The 15,549-nt window shown below is 46.9% G+C and overlaps 1 protein-coding gene across 2 annotated transcripts in view; it reads left to right on the top strand.

Moving 5' to 3' along the window:
- The window catches only part of LOC144101493 (unconventional myosin-XV-like), a 128,668-nt gene that overhangs the window by 49,606 nt on the left and 63,513 nt on the right, over window positions 1-15,549 (top strand). For both annotated transcript variants that reach the window (XM_077634672.1, XM_077634673.1), the window contains exons 15-17: window positions 334-504; window positions 13,229-13,352; window positions 15,228-15,403. In XM_077634672.1, the coding sequence (XP_077490798.1) occupies window positions 334-504; window positions 13,229-13,352; window positions 15,228-15,403 (471 nt within the window). The remainder of the gene's footprint in view (window positions 1-333; window positions 505-13,228; window positions 13,353-15,227; window positions 15,404-15,549) is intronic.

The following is a 15,549-nucleotide window of genomic DNA, read 5'->3' as shown; positions in this document are numbered from 1 at the left end:
TGTGTTAATTTGAGTTTAATGTGCAATTATATTTATCGCTTAAAATAATTGATAAGAAAGCAGAAGAAATAACAACCACGAGCCGCCGATGGGATCCGAACCAACAACCTCCGAATTTCGCGTCCGGTGCTCTACCAACTGATGTATGGCGACGGCTGTCTAATCTGCTTTCGGGGGTATTTATGTGTAGTTTAACCGAACCATGAGAGTGTTCACCAGCGCCACTCTTGTTCAGAGCGGCGAACGTGGTACGCCACGCAGTTTGTTACCTAGTGATGAGACATTCTGTTGATCAGGGAATCATATACTGACACACTACGTTCGCTGCCACAGGTGCAACCCATGGTTCGTTCGCTGCATCAAGCCCAACAACGAGAAGGCGCCCATGAAGTTCGACCTGGCCGTGGTGCTAGAGCAGCTCCGTTACTCGGGCATGCTGGACACGATACGCATACGCAAGCTGGGATATCCGATACGCTTCAAGTTCGCCGCCTTCTCCGACAGGTAAGCCAGCAGAGCCTCCCCATACCTTCTCGCACCGTAGTATCTTCTCCCAGACATGTTGGGAAGCTAAATACGAAACTCCTGAACTGGCTGGCTGCTATAGTCCAAATATCATAACTAACTTTCAGCACTAACAAAAGCGGAGACCTCAGCCGATCAGGAGAGCGCGTTATACGTGTTCCTCCGGGCTTGGTCGTCTGTGTGTCGTCTGCTCGCGGTATGCGCAGATGTGGTTAGAAAAGAGTATAAATCGACGCTGTCTATGTATCTAAGCGTATGCACTCTTACGTACGCTAAACGCAAGCATCTTGCGGGACGTTACGTCATTTGTCATTCTCTCTTTTATAGTTCAGCGTAAAGAAACGCAGACGCTACGATAAGCTCAGCCTAGTGGCGCCTTCTGGTTGTCAGAACGGAGTGCATTTTTCTCTACAAACCGCCGTTTCTCTTTAGGACATGAAGCGGCAGAATATTTACGCTAAATAAAAAATAAAGCAAATTTATCGCTTGTAGGAAACATGAGACGAAATGAAAGCCCGGTGCATGTTTTATGGTCAGTGAACGTACTGAACACGGCAGGAACAACGAAGAATTCAGTCCGAGGCGTGAGGTCCTGCTTCAGAGGGTGCCGTCGTTTTGGAAAAGATGTTTTAGAGCGCGCCGAATTAGCGAACGTTAAACTCAAGAAATAGCGTAGCTCATTAGAGCAGCTGAGAAGCAGAAAGGAAAGCACTTGTAGTTCTGCTGCATGAAGTGAGTTCCATAAAGCTCCCAAATAAAAAGGCAGATTATATGCCTACCCTTTATCAGAATTCAGCTTAAAATGGCTAGAAACTACAACGAGAAAGGATATCCACTTGGATAGCCCACTGCGCCCTCATCGCCGTCATCGTTGTCTTTCCTCCTCCTCTTCTGCTTAGGGCAGGTAGTTACCGCTGATCCGGATTCTGACAGGGAAATAACTAGAAGAATAAGAAGGTGGTGGAGCACATATGGCAGGTTTCCTCAGATCATGAATGGCAGTTTGCCAATATCCCTCAAGAGAAAAGTGCACAACGGCTGTATCTTACCGGTACTCACCTAGGGGGCAGAAACTTGGAGGCTAACGAAAAGGGTTCAGCTTAAAGGGGCCCTGAAACACATTTTCAGTGCATTGTTTTGCCCGTTGGTTGCATAGAATGAGTTATAGTGATGCTATTGTCATCGGTCGTACCGCGTATACTCCTGTTTTTAATATTTTAATTAGCTCGCAAAAACAAATTCATGGCGCCGACGGTGTCACCATACAGCGGCGGTTTTTGGTGGATATGATATCACGGAGGGCGAGCTTTATGATTGGACAAAGAGTAAATATACTGCAAATTGTGTTAATAACTAGAGATACGTTTTGTCAAGTTTTTGTGTTCTATATTACATTAACAAAACCAACTTGTTTGCCCTAGATAAAAGCACTGTAAAGCAAGTAAAACAGAAAATGCACCACTAGAGGCTCTGGCTACCTTTTGCATCGACGGACTTTGCGCCTCTCCGTAAACATCCTACGACCTAGCACTAATACTTATGGGTACTCTCTAAGTATCTGAGAGCGGGTTTGCGGAATCGATTCGATCGAGCCATTGCACTCTATAAGCGTTCGTTTCGGTCCCAAGGAATGATGCGTTCAGTTCACATTTAGCAGACAGTGAGCATCGTCAGCTTGTGGAGGATCACCGGGCGGTGGCGCTAGTTGGCGCCACGTTCTCGTCAACAGGGCGCGCTCCTTGCTCGCCTTGACCAACCAGCGCGCTAGGGGCGATGGTTGGCAGTAAGCAGTAGCGGTACGGGCTATGCTAAATGTGTCTGATATCTTGCGCAGGCCGTCACACCGTCGCAGTATTTCGCGCTCGAGTTGGGATCCATAAGTCAGGGAACGTCACTGATCAGTGTTCCCTTCTGCGCCGTCGAGGTGACGATGAAGCATCGCTGGATCAGCTGGCCGTCCACATGATGGTTGTAACCATGCAAACAGGCCGCCAGCCTTGGCATGAATGAGTTACAGAGAACAGGCAACCATGGAGTGCAAACTTTCGTCACGTGCTAAGATAGGCTGTTTTTATTGGTCGCACAGTGTGTCGTCATTGGGAGAGTGAAATGGGAATGGGAAGCTGCGCGAAAATAGAGTTGAGGGCAGCATTTTATTTGCTTGTATTTTGAAATTTCTTCATTGAATAACTCTTTTTCCTATGCATCGATTCTCGTAATTCTTTTTGAGTCAGCATATGTGTGACATAAACAATCCATCTGAAGTGTAACCGGCGTCCGTTCAAGCGGTGTTTCGCAGCCCCTTTAAGTTAAGTATAACACAGCGAGCCATTGAAAGTAAAATGATAGGTGTAAAGTTAAGAGACCGGAAGCGGGCAGAGTGGGTGAGGGAAAAACGCGGGTTAAAGAAATGGGCTTGGGCAGGGCATGCAATGTGAAGGAAAGATAACCACTGGTCCTTAAGGGTAACGGAGTGGATTCCAAGAGAAGGCAAGCGTAGCAGGGGGCGGCAGAAGGCTAGGTAGGCGGATGAGATAAAGAAGTTCGCAGGCATAGGGTGGGCGCAACTGGCAAAGGACCGGGTTAATTGAAGAGGCACGGGAGAGGCCTTTGCCCTGCTGTGGGTGTATTCAGGCTAATGATGATGATAAGGAGGCGCTCGCCAGTATGGAGTAAAAGCTTTTCTTGGGTATACGCAAGTGGATGCAACCGAAATAGACGTTACGCTTGACAAAAAGGAGAATATGGCTTGGTGGCTCCAGCATCGGGATGTTCAAAGCCAGTCGTATCCATGCATAGAAAGGTTGTCTGCAGAAATCTAAGGCGTTTCTAATGATAATCTGCTAATGTATTGCATCTAGTTTTTGATTATTTCACCAACTCCGGTCTTGGCAGGTGCTGACAGTATGAGTAGATAAATAAGTAAATAAATAAATAAACAAAAACCGTCGCGGAAATAGGTTTATAGGACACTAAGCTTTGTATTGTGCTAAAAAAGAAGAAATGTTAAGTCGTTAAAATTCATTTTGGCAGTCCCTTTAATAAAACGATTTAATTCGAATTAAATCTTCTGATTTCTCCTTGCAATGGTCAGTGGATCAAGCTAAGCGGTACCCCCTGTCACGCTGGTATCAACCACCCGGCGTGGCGGATTAAAATAACCTAATAGAAGCGAGACGGAACAATCGCCGTTATATACAGGCTTTCGTTGAGCACAGCAGTGAACACTTCATGCTGAACACTGCTTACAACCGCGTCTTGCTTTTCTGTGAGAGGCACACGTTGGTTGAAATTGCTTGTCAGGTCTGTCGGAAAAAGGACAATGTGAAGCGCGTGCCCATGTAGCACATAGCGTCGACCTAATGTTGGATATCTATTGGCAAAGACCGGTCCTACAAAGGACCAGCCTTTGCCGATATATTCTCAATGTTGGACCGATTCCCAGTGCTGCTGTGGTTGTAGCGTGCGAACTGTGCCGCACTCATCGTTAGGAAAATGGAACAGCAATAACCCAAGCAGCACAGGTAATCGGCCCAATAATGGAAATGAATGGTTTCACTCTGTTCCTTTGTAGGACCGGCCTTTGCCAATATATTCCCAATGTTGGACCGCTAATATATGTTTCTTTGTAGGAGCAGCCTTTGCCGATATATTCCCAATGTTGGGCCGATGACCTGTGCTGCTGTGGTTGTAGCGTGCGAACTGTGCCGCACTCATCGTTAGGAAAATGCAATAGCAATAACCCAAGCAGCACAGGTAATCGGCCCAATATAGGAAATGAGGTAATCGGCCCAATATTGAAAATGAATGGTTTCACTCTGGACCGATGTAGGACCGAAATTTACCTTTATATTTCTTATACGGGATCGATAACTATTTCTGCTTGGGAAGGGAACTGAAGCATCATCGGTTTTGTGGCATCATTTCAATTACAGAAGGATTGACATTTGGGCAAGTTGGCGTGGTGTCATAGTGAATATATCAGCGCTAAAAATAAAGTCGTGACAGGAGATAAAACAAGCTGATGACATTTCCTTTACTTCGTGGTTGGCTTCCCATCATAGCCAATAGTGTTTGTCGCATAGTAGTGTCTGTGAAGGAGCTAAGGCTTTTAATTGGTTCAGTTGGTTGCTTGAACGATACATATTAATTTGCGCAAGAAAATACAGGAACAGTACAGATCCGACAGGACACTCATGTCTCCTGTCGCATCTGTACTGTTTGTGTCTTTTTTTGGCGCTTCCTAATACATCTGTGAAGGAGTATTCCATTGCTAAGATTTCTGAAAGGTGTCTTTTTTAACGTTTACAGATTTTTGCAAAACAAAAAAAGCTATGGGGACGCTTATACGTTACCTTATGAGTGGTGTGCGCAGTGCGAGCGAAAAATCCGGGAAAAATCTGCAGGGAAGCAACCTACAGAATGCAGGTGGGCCACCTAGGTCACGTGACCGTGTGACGTCAAACAACCTGCCCACCGGATTGTGAGCAAACTGCGCGCCGTGGCAGGTGGCTGTTAAATTAATAATTGGTCGCGAGAAGTTGCTCGGGAAGGGCAACCTGGGTTCCGCAAGCCCACCGGTGGCAGCACCTGCCACCGCAGGGCAGTGAAACATCACCTGACCGCTGCACCACTGCGCCACAAGTGGTATGAGGACCCCCAGGCATCTATGAATGTAAAATAGAGAATGACCAATTATGCATATATGGGCACCGGTATGTTGTGGCTGGCTTGTTGGTTCAACATTTTTGAGGACTACAGCGCGGTCGCAACACGGACGAGAAAGACTGACACAAACCGTGTTCGTGTCAGTCTTTCTTGTCCGTTTTGCGACCGGGCTGCAGTCCTCAAAAATGGGCATTAACTCATTGACGCCATCACGTCACACCCATAAGGCGGAAATTAAGTGCCCGCTCCAATTTTTTTACTGACGCACAGAATCGAGTTCTGTGAAAAAAGATGAAAATAAAAAGAAACTGACGGATTCTTACGACCAAATTTATTTAGACAGTCTATAGATTTGTGTATATAAAGTCTCTAGGCTGTCTATAGACCAATCCAAAAGAATAGTCTATAGGCAATACAAATCCGACAGACAGTCTATAGACAATCTATAGATTTATGGCCGTACAATTTTGGGAGACTTTTGTCTATGAACGGTCAATTTACTATGAATAGACAAAAATAAATATCTATAGAAAGACGATAGAGTCTATAAGGATCTATAGACTGTCTATAGACCATTTTTATAAGCCAACGCTCTCCATGGTTATGAGGAAGATTCTGGCGAAGGATATGAAGGGCCTAGGATTATTTCCAGCTTAGTAGGGTGTTCTGACATGTAGCAGAATCTCGCTGCGCTACGGTTATCCCGTTGAAATGCAGCCGCCGCCACCGGTTATCGAATCCGGGACAACGTGCTCGGCGGCTGAACGCCAAAGCCGCTGAAGCGGAGTGGAAGCTGTTTCCACGACGCCTTTGCATATCGGTCACAGAAAAAATTGGCAGTGGCTTAACTTGGCTAACCCTAGAATTCTGCGAAAGCAAGCACGCTTGCTAAGTGTCTGAGGCTCGTCCATGGCAGCACAGCTACATGCTCGCGACAGCCGTTCTATATATGCCCACACGACCACGTGGCTATGACTTTGTATCACACGGTCTTATGGCACCCCCATCGGATGTCATCACGTGGCTTCACATCACCCCATCGATTGTTATTAAGGTCTAAGGTCAACCGAAGGGTCATAGGTCAAGGTCAGGGGTCAAGGGTTCGACACCATAACTGTACCACATATGGGCATACACGGCTATCCTTGGTTGGGCTGAAGGTCGCTCAAGGTCTTTGTGCTGCCTTCCCGTAGAGTGCTTTATCTAGCGTGGTGAAGCTTTTCGCTTCAAAAGAACAAGGGGAAGAAGAAAAAAGCTTCATTGTACCTTATTATGACCCTCGAGGCATGCAGGGTTTGGGCCATGGCATCGGCGTGCCCGACTCTCATGAACCCTTCTCACTTCGTCGAGCGCGTGCCTCTCGCAGCCCAATGTTAAACCTGGCGTCAGTGTCGCGTTATTTGTTTGCAAAAAAAAAAAGGTGTGCAGGCGCTATGAGCTACTGTACGTACAGGTTTTAGTGCGAAAACATTACCTAACACTGTCCGAACCAGGAATCTTGTTTGAGGCCTCAGAGTAACTTGGGTAAGCTCGGGCTAGCCCGGAGGAGCGTCGCGCCAGCAGTAGCCAATGGGACAGTGACATTGTGGGTGACCTTTGCAAACCTAGCATAGCAACAGCCCATGCAGAAAAAAAAAATTCCGCGACTGGGTTTCGAACCCGCGGCGGTGCGAACAGTTCAGCCTCACTGGCCACTACACGAGAGCCCTTTGCTATCACTGCAGTCGATTACGCCCCGTGTTATACTGCAACACATTCCCACTCTGTGCATTGCCTATTGTCGTCATTATCAACTCCATCTGCGGCGTTAAGAGATCACATCACCGCTTAGCCTGAGTGTAATGTCGTCGCCAGACGTGGCGACGACCCAGCAAAGCAAAGCCATGATCCAACCATGCTAAATACATGCTTTCGCATGTCTGCTCGGTTTACCTACGTTAAAACGCTACCACTTTTTTTTTTGTCCCGGAGTTTTCGGTCCAGATATTGTGAATCTCCGTGTGTCACTTCTGCTCGGTTCTGCTGCTTTCCACACACAAAAAAAGGAACTAGTTGACCTTTCTGGCTTTATTTCTTACTACTTCTCGCCCGTTCTTCGCACACGCCACGAAGTGGCGCTAATATCCTCCGTTAAATCCTGGTGAAATATGCATCCGGGTTGGCTCCTTAAAACTCTCTTTCCGACTCCACATTCACGGGCGCCGGGGCCGGAATAATCTCACGTCGCGGGCAGAACATGCCGAGTCCTCAGATTCTCTCGTCAAAACAGACACGCGTGCAGGGCAGCGCTTTCTCTAAGGAAAAAGAGTGACTGATGAAAGACTCCACTTTCCAGAGAAAGCACGAGTGACCACTGATGCAAACAAAGGCAGCACACCGTGAGGCGCTTGTGGGAAGCGGAAACCGTTCACGGCCGAGGGAGCACTCAGCAGCGGGTGTAGTAGGTGTCAGTTTGGAAAGAAAGTTTTTCAACGCCATTCTTCCCTGCAGCTCGCACGAGTTCATTAAAGGGAGAGGAAGGTGTACGCGTATAGTTGGTGCAGTGCCCACATCCTCGCCACTTCCCTTCTCGCCACACTTTACGTCAAAGACGACGACGTCACCGACGCGTGTGGCGCTGCCGACACGCGGAGGGTCTGCCGGCAGTCCCTTTGGTCGGTCCTTCGGATTATCCCGGTCGCTCCGCTGGGCGGTTAATCGCGGGCAGCGGAGCGTTCGTGGGAAGAAGATGCTCCTTGGGCGGCGTGCTCACGGAACCCGGAAACGGCGTTGGGAGCATCGGGGTGGCCCAGCTCTACTTCTGTTACCTTTTTTTTGTGCCCCCTTTTTTGTTGTTGTCGTCGACCGCTGCGCAACCATCATCACAGCCGGGTCTCCGTCTTCCTCTCGTCCGCATTAGGGCACGTCTTTTCCACCGCAGCTCTGAGGCGCTGCGCTCGTCGCTCCGTTCCGCCGTTGTAGGAGACCGCGAGTGGCCATTGTTGAAGCTGATGCCATTTCTGTGCGGCCGTGAGCAGTGCGCGCGTCGGCGCGGTTCGGCCGGTCCGTATTTATTTTTCATCTTTGGAGCCGTTATCGTTTTTTTTTTCACCCGGTGCCGACGAAATTGAGGATATCGCATGCACGCCGCCTTCCAGCTTTTGGAAGTCTCGACGATTCGACGTGGGACGGACGGCAAGATGGACTGTGACGTCTTGAAAACGGTGCCACAACGCCCCAGCGTGAACTCGGCCAGGAGTTGGTTTTGTTGCAATAGGTGCCGTTATTTGTGAACGGTCTTGGAGATATTCATGTCCATGCGTGTGCTCTGAGTGACCTGCGATTGGTTTAGATTCGATTAGTGGCCTTTTATTGTGAGCATATCGGTCGCCTTTAGATGGAGTGTTGTCATCCGCGCTATGTAATGAATGCGGAATCATTTGTGCTGCTATGAAAAATTTCGTTGTCGAGGATTGTGCCGACTGGACGCTCGTAAAAGGTTAGCGATAACAGTAATTAAATTTTAGTTCAAGTGACGTGGACACAAGGCTTGGCCTCCTCTTCGGTCTTTACGGAATTCTTGAAGGTGTCCAGTGTTCGTCACATCTGCTCTGCAGGAGCTCATCATGTATGGTGCCCCAAGTGTCTTGACGGTGTCTTGACTACAGCTGTTTGCTGTTTGAAGACTACGTGTTTCTTTGATGGTCTTTACTCCAATTTTGACGCGAAGATCATCGCCGTCAGTGCCCTGGTGGTGATCAGGCGTCCGTCCATCTTGAGGACTTGCGGCAGAGCTGTGCTGGCGTTTCCAATGTCTCATCGACGTCACGTTCACAGTGCTGACGACTTAGCGCAACGCTTGTGTTCACGTTTGAAGGGCGGCGCTGGAGAAATTACCCGAGACCTCATGAAATGCATTGAATGAAAAAATAGCGCTTGACGAGTTTGGTGCCCTCAACGTTGTCACAGAATTTTTGATGACAGTGCAGAGTTGTCTGCGGTATTGAAGAGACTGGGTTTTCGCACAAGCATGTAATTTTTTTCCCTTGAACATTTCAGCCATGCCATGCACTCCAGGAGATGAGTCACTGGTAATAGCCATGAGGCACTGTGAACGTTTACAACGAGTCACTTCTTTGTCCAGAAGTATCGAAACACTAAGGGAAACATGCCTAGCGTGGCGAAAATAGTAGAATTCCTACTTGTAATGCCATCACCATCATCAGTGGTCGTGTGTCCTACTCAGTACTCCACGATCCCACCGAGTCTATCCACCTACGTTCGCTAGAGCTCTAAAAATTGCCGTGTTTTTTGGAAGAACGCGTACGTCACAGAATTGCATGATGGGCCTGCTTCATTACATTCTATCCACTTTTGTAGCATGGCTTCTCGAACTGGCTGCCAAAAACCGATTAAAACTACCGCACGACGAACAAGCAGAATTCCGAGACGGCTGCTGCAGTTGACTTGTTTGCTCCGACTTTTGAATGAGGTGCTTTCGTGATTCTGGAAGAAAAACGCTCGCTGTGAGCCGAAGAAAGAAGGCCAGCTGTCGAGTGGATCGTTTACGCAACAGCGTCGGGTGCGATGACTAGCCTGTTCAACAGCGTTGAGAACAGCCTGATGAATCTGAACTGCTTCAAGCTGCGACGCGCCGAAGTGTTTCTCGTTCAAGTGACGCGGATACGCCGGAAGCGTTCCAAGAGAGTGTCTCGCAAGCGGCTTCATGGAGGAACGTGAGTTTGGGTTCGTTTGAGCTGATGGAAAAAAAAAAACTGAAAACATTTGCGCGTACTGAGCTTCGGGCTGTACTGTGGGTCACGTTGTGTAAGGGTGGTCGTGGGTTTTAAACGGGCTGGTGGTCATATATAAGAGCTCTATTGGGTGGCATGGCCAGTTAATATGACCAATGCGTCACATTACACATTGGTCACGTGGATGGTTGAAATTGGTCGTGTGACCGATGATAATGGGTCGTGGTCATGGTCATAAGGGTGGTCGTGGGTTTTCAAGATGCTTGTCGTCATATGTAAGGGCTCTGACGGGTGGCATGGCCTATTAATATGACCAATGCGTCAGATTACACATCTGTCCCATGGTTCGTTGAATTCGATGTGCCTGAATTCGATGATAATGGATAATGTGACCTTACTATGTGATGACGTCATTGAATGTGGATAGTGAGCGCGATATCTTGGGGTAGCCCGGCATTAACAGCTTACAGTGTAAAATTGAAACTTGCGATGGGTCGTTCCGTGAGCATGCCAGAGAATCCAAAACGCTTGAAACAAAAGACACTTAAAATCGAAATGCTTCTTTTCCGCGAGTTAATGTTGGCTACTTTCGTACCTTATGTCTCATTAGAGATTAGTCTGGTTGCCGACTTTTGAACTTGGTTTAACTGGAAGCTGTGGTATTGATCTTTTTCCCATGGGCTCGGGTAAAGAGTGCGGACCTTTAATCTGCATTCATTGAGGAAGAAGCATATGCTGCGTTCATGTGTACCGTATTTTATTCTCATTTCGCAGTGTTCTTTACATTATTTTGTAACTGCTAGCTTTTCTTTACTGAGGCCGACATTTTCAGTGATGTCTTTTTCATTATCCAAGAAGAAGAAGCAGTGCAATTGAGTGCCGTGCAGAACTTTGGAATAGAAGTAGATAGAAAAGCGAGTTGAAGAGCAGAGACTTAAGCTGGCGTGTTTAGAACCTCAGAGATGCTACTCAGTTGATAAGAACGGGTTAAGGGAGAAATATAGAGCTCCTACATATTGAAAACAACAAAGTGCTCTTAAAAGAAATACGGTCGTCATGAAATTAACACGTAAACTTCTAAGGTTCTGATAAAAGCTACAGTTCTTCGGGAGGGGGGGGGGGGGCAAACTCCCAGTATGCTTCCAGGTGCTTGACTAACTATGCCTGCATTTTGAGCTGCTGAATGAGTGCATCATTTTATTTTACACCATGCACCGACGTTCGGGTTGCGAAGAACAGATGGTCATGTCCAACTTATCTTGGACAAAATTTTTCAATATCGGAAAACTGTCAGGTTTAGTATATAAATATTTACGATAATGGTTCATTTTTCCTATATGCAGCAAAGTCGATCTTTTAACGTGTTTCCATCGCTCGCATTGAGCAGTTAAGACTGCCATAGAAAACCAAAAAGGAACGCTTTTGACGATAGTAAAAACGTTAATAGCAAAACTTCAAGCCTGCCGACGGGAGATCTGCGGATATATTGAATGTTGTAATGAAATCGTACTATATATGAAAAAATTGCACTCATAAACTCTTTCCCGTTCAAAAATGCTCTTGTCCAGAATAGTTGGGTATGCTGATCGACTACGCAGGAGCCTGGCAGTGCACAGTCCCTTATAAAAATTGTCTATAGATACTCTATATGAACTTCTTTTAGGCTCTATTGCTTTCCTATAGATATTTCTTTTTGTCTATTCATAGTCTATAGACTGTCTAATGACAAAAGTCTACTAAAAGTGTACGGCCATAAATCTATAGATTGCGTATCGAGTGTGTATACGATTTGTATTGCCTATAGATTGTCTACAGAAAGTCTATGTTTATATGGACAGAAGTCTAAGGACAGTCTATCGATTGCCTGAAGAAATATTTGTAAGGGTAGCAGCCCTAGGGTTTACCGCGTGGGCAATGTGTAGCACTAGGCGAGGCCAGATAACAGGAGGCGCAGAGTCTGTTATGGAGTGGTCCAGCTCTCCCATTTGAGGTGCTAACAGGTTCCCCCGTCCATACAGTGTAAGCGTTCTGACAAAACGCGTTCCAGTTCGAGTAAACATCTGCTCGCCGGGTACGTGTATCTCTAAGACCGTCTTGAGCCCTAAACCGACCAAGCGCACGGTAGAGTGCAAAATGGAAGGCCTGATACGTAGTGTTCCACATACGGAGGTCAAACTTCCCGCACCTAAGCACAGGCTGCCGGACGCTTTTAATTTCACCCGCGCAACCTGTCCTCGCGTACTTACGCATCTTCTAGACAAAGCCCGCGCATCCTCCGAGTTCACTCACTTAGCTTTGTTTTCTTCCCAGGTCATCCTCTTTGAATACACTTATTTTAGGGTGTAAGGAGAGAGGGCTTCAGTGTCCCTTCGCCTTTCCATTGTCTTCCCCTCTCCCCCTCTAATCGTGCGGCTCTTGCTTTCGCGGGAACAATTATTCGCGGCGGAATTTGATACGTCCGGGCTTCCGCGCTCGCTGGCTCAGGGCTTTTATACCGGATAGTCTTTTTTTCTTGTTTGTTTGTGCGTTTTGTTCTTTATTTGGTTGTGTGGTTGCAACCTCGGTAACTGGCTGCTGCCCGTCTACTGTGCCTCTATTCGGCGCTTTCGCGCCGTGGGAAAAGCTCTCACTCTGTATATATGCAATTATCTTGTTGTTTGTGGCCGTTGTTTAGCCAGAGGGAGCAAAATAAAAAAAAGTTGACGAAAGCGAAGATTACATTGCCCATGTTGCCAGGAAATGAAGTCGTCTAGAAGGGGAAAAAATAAATGCGAGTAGGCACTGTCCTGCGTTTTCCGAGTTCCCTAGGAAGCAAGATTAACGCTTTTTTCTTCTTCGGTTTATGTCTCGCACATAAAAAAAGAAATGGGCCCATACTGTTTTGCCAGTGAACCATTATTACACCCATTATGCCACCAGTTATTGCATTGCCGGCAGCATTTATGTCCACTTCCTGATTATTGCTATAAACCTATGCAATTTCCTAGTGTCAAAGGGAATGTCCAGTGCACGCTTGAATCCGACTGACTGCCAGAAACGTCTAGATCGGCATATCAATGTCTCGCGTTGAGTATAAAACATTGCAGGCGGTTTAGCATTGGCAATCGCAAAATATTTTCCGAGAGATTCAAGCAGTCATGCGGCGCGGCCTCTTCACTTTTCCCGACGTATGACGACCACTCATCGTAAGTGGGAATCATGACCTCACCATTGCCAAACCTGCTCACGAAACAAATTCTTTCTTACACGGGTGTTTGGTGCCCCTCGTCGGGTGTGTAGAGGTTCCCGTGCCACGTGCCCAGGTACCGATGCCTGGTCCCTCCCAACCGCCTGGCCCGCGGTGCGTCGGCCAAGGACGTGTGCCGGGCAGTGCTCGACCAGGTGCCATCATCGCTCTCCGACGCCTTCCAGCTGGGCACCACCAAGGTGAGCGCCTGTTTCGCTTTGCTATCATCACTACCAGCCCAACCACGCCCACGGCAGGACAAAGGCCTCTGCCTTATCGCTCCAAATTAACCGCTGTCCTTCGACAGCCGCAGCCACCTCATCCCCACAAGCTTCCTAATCTTCCTTACAAAAATTTCTTTACACAGTCCATAGACTTCTGTCTAGAAAGTTTATAGACACTCTATAGACAAACCCTAGAGAACAGTCCATAGACAATACAAATCCTATAGACAGTCTATAGACAATCCATAGATTTATGGCCGTACACATTTAGTGGATTTTTTGTCTATAGACAGTCTGTAGGTTATGAATAGACAAAAATAAAAATCTATAGCAAGGCAATAGAGTCTACAAGAAGTCTATAGACGGTCTATAGACCATTTTTGTAAGGGCTCATTCGCCCTCCTAACTTTCGGCCGCCATCTGCTACGTTTGCCTTTTCTTGGAATACATTACGTTACCCCAGTGAACCATCGATTATCTTGCCTTCGCATTGCCTGCCATACCCATGCCCATTTCGTCACCTTGATTTCTGCTCAGCCCCTTACCCATTCTGCTCTCTTCCAGTATATTTGCTTTACACGTATAACATTTTGTTTTCCGTATGTCGCTGCGCTGCCTTTTACTTGATTTCGCTTTACAAGCCTCTCGATGTATTTGCCAAACGGTGGGAACATGTCGAGCATCCGCAGAATGTCCTGGTTTGTCTAAGAGACAAGCGGTAAAGTCATTTTAGTGATATTGATGCGATATGGGAGGACGCGTTGCTGCGTTCCGAAAAAAGGGCCATATATCACTAGTGCTAAAAAAGTGCTGATATTCAGGCTACTTTATCGCTCACAGCTCCGGGCAGTATCTCAATTTGGGTAGAAAGAGATAACGCGAAGGGACTTACGCGTTAATCACTATTACCCGAAGCAGCGCAGATATTTTCTCGCTTGCAGGGCCGTTTATGTTCACTTTGCGTCTTCGTGCGTTTTTGTTTTTTTGCGCTGTTTTGCAAGCATGAACAACCAACTACACCCAACCTATACCTTTGAAACCAAAGATTTTGTTTTGCTGTTATGCCTAGAATGTAACAGAAGTCTTGAAATCCACCCATGTAGCTATGCGCGAAGCACTTTCGTGGAAGCTATCAAACTTTGTCGATTAAGGAGATAGAGAGAACAATACTTGCTCCATGTGCCCTCTTGCCAAGTCGTGTCCAACATTCTCGGACAAAAATTTTGAATATTTTATTTATTTTATTTATACATAATGCTAATCCCATTTGGGACTGTTGCAGGAGGGCAAAATATGGTTAGTAATAACAGTTAAAAAATACATCATTTTGGTGAAGATCGTAAAATAAACAACTAATGGTAAGGGTTGAAAGAACTGTAAGATACTGTTAGGGAAATATTGAAGGCAATGGTTCATTCTTCTGATGTGGAACAAATTATATTTTTTTAACGTGTTTTCATCGATCGCATCGCGCAGTTAAGACTACCATAAAGAACAAATGGGGAACGCTTTTGACGACAGCAAAAACGTTAATAGCACAAAAAAATCCAAATACTGCCGTCGGGTGTTCTGCGGATATATTGATTGTTATGCTAAAATATTACATTGCATGAAAAAAAATAGCGTCCGTAAACGGCTTCCCGCTCAAAAAAGCTTTTGTCCACAGTTGTTGGGTATGTCATGGCGGTGAATAGTTATCTTCGCGTTTTCCCCTCCATACCCCGTCCATACATAAGCAGGGCGTAATTCTTGCCTTATGACGGCAAATGTGCTTCCACGTTCAGAAGCCCCTGCGTGGCGTAGAATGTTCGTCTCTTATCGCATGCGCCTTGTCGTTCCTACCCTGGGCAGGTGTTCGTGCGGGAGGCGTTGGAGCAGTACCTGGAGCAGGAGCGTGTGGCCTTGTTGCGAGCGTCCATCGTGGTCATCCAGAGACACGTGCGCGGATACCTGGCGCGGAGGCAGTACACCGCCATGCGAGCAGCCGCGCTGCGCATACAAGCCGCCTACCGGGGATACTACGCAAGGTACGCCAAGTGACAGCTTCACGCGCTGAGTGAAACACCGGAAGCTTTAGCGATGCTAATTCTTATTCAGCTATATCGTTAACAAGTACGACCCGCTCGAGAGCGAGAACCTTTAAATGCGTGCTTTCAAGTGTAGCCACGAAATT

Source organism: Amblyomma americanum, chromosome 8 (genome assembly GCF_052857255.1).
Source record: "Amblyomma americanum isolate KBUSLIRL-KWMA chromosome 8, ASM5285725v1, whole genome shotgun sequence".
NCBI classification, from domain to species: domain Eukaryota; kingdom Metazoa; phylum Arthropoda; class Arachnida; order Ixodida; family Ixodidae; genus Amblyomma; species Amblyomma americanum.
Note: the sequence above shows the minus strand (reverse complement) of the source record. Positions and strands in the feature narration are given on the sequence as shown.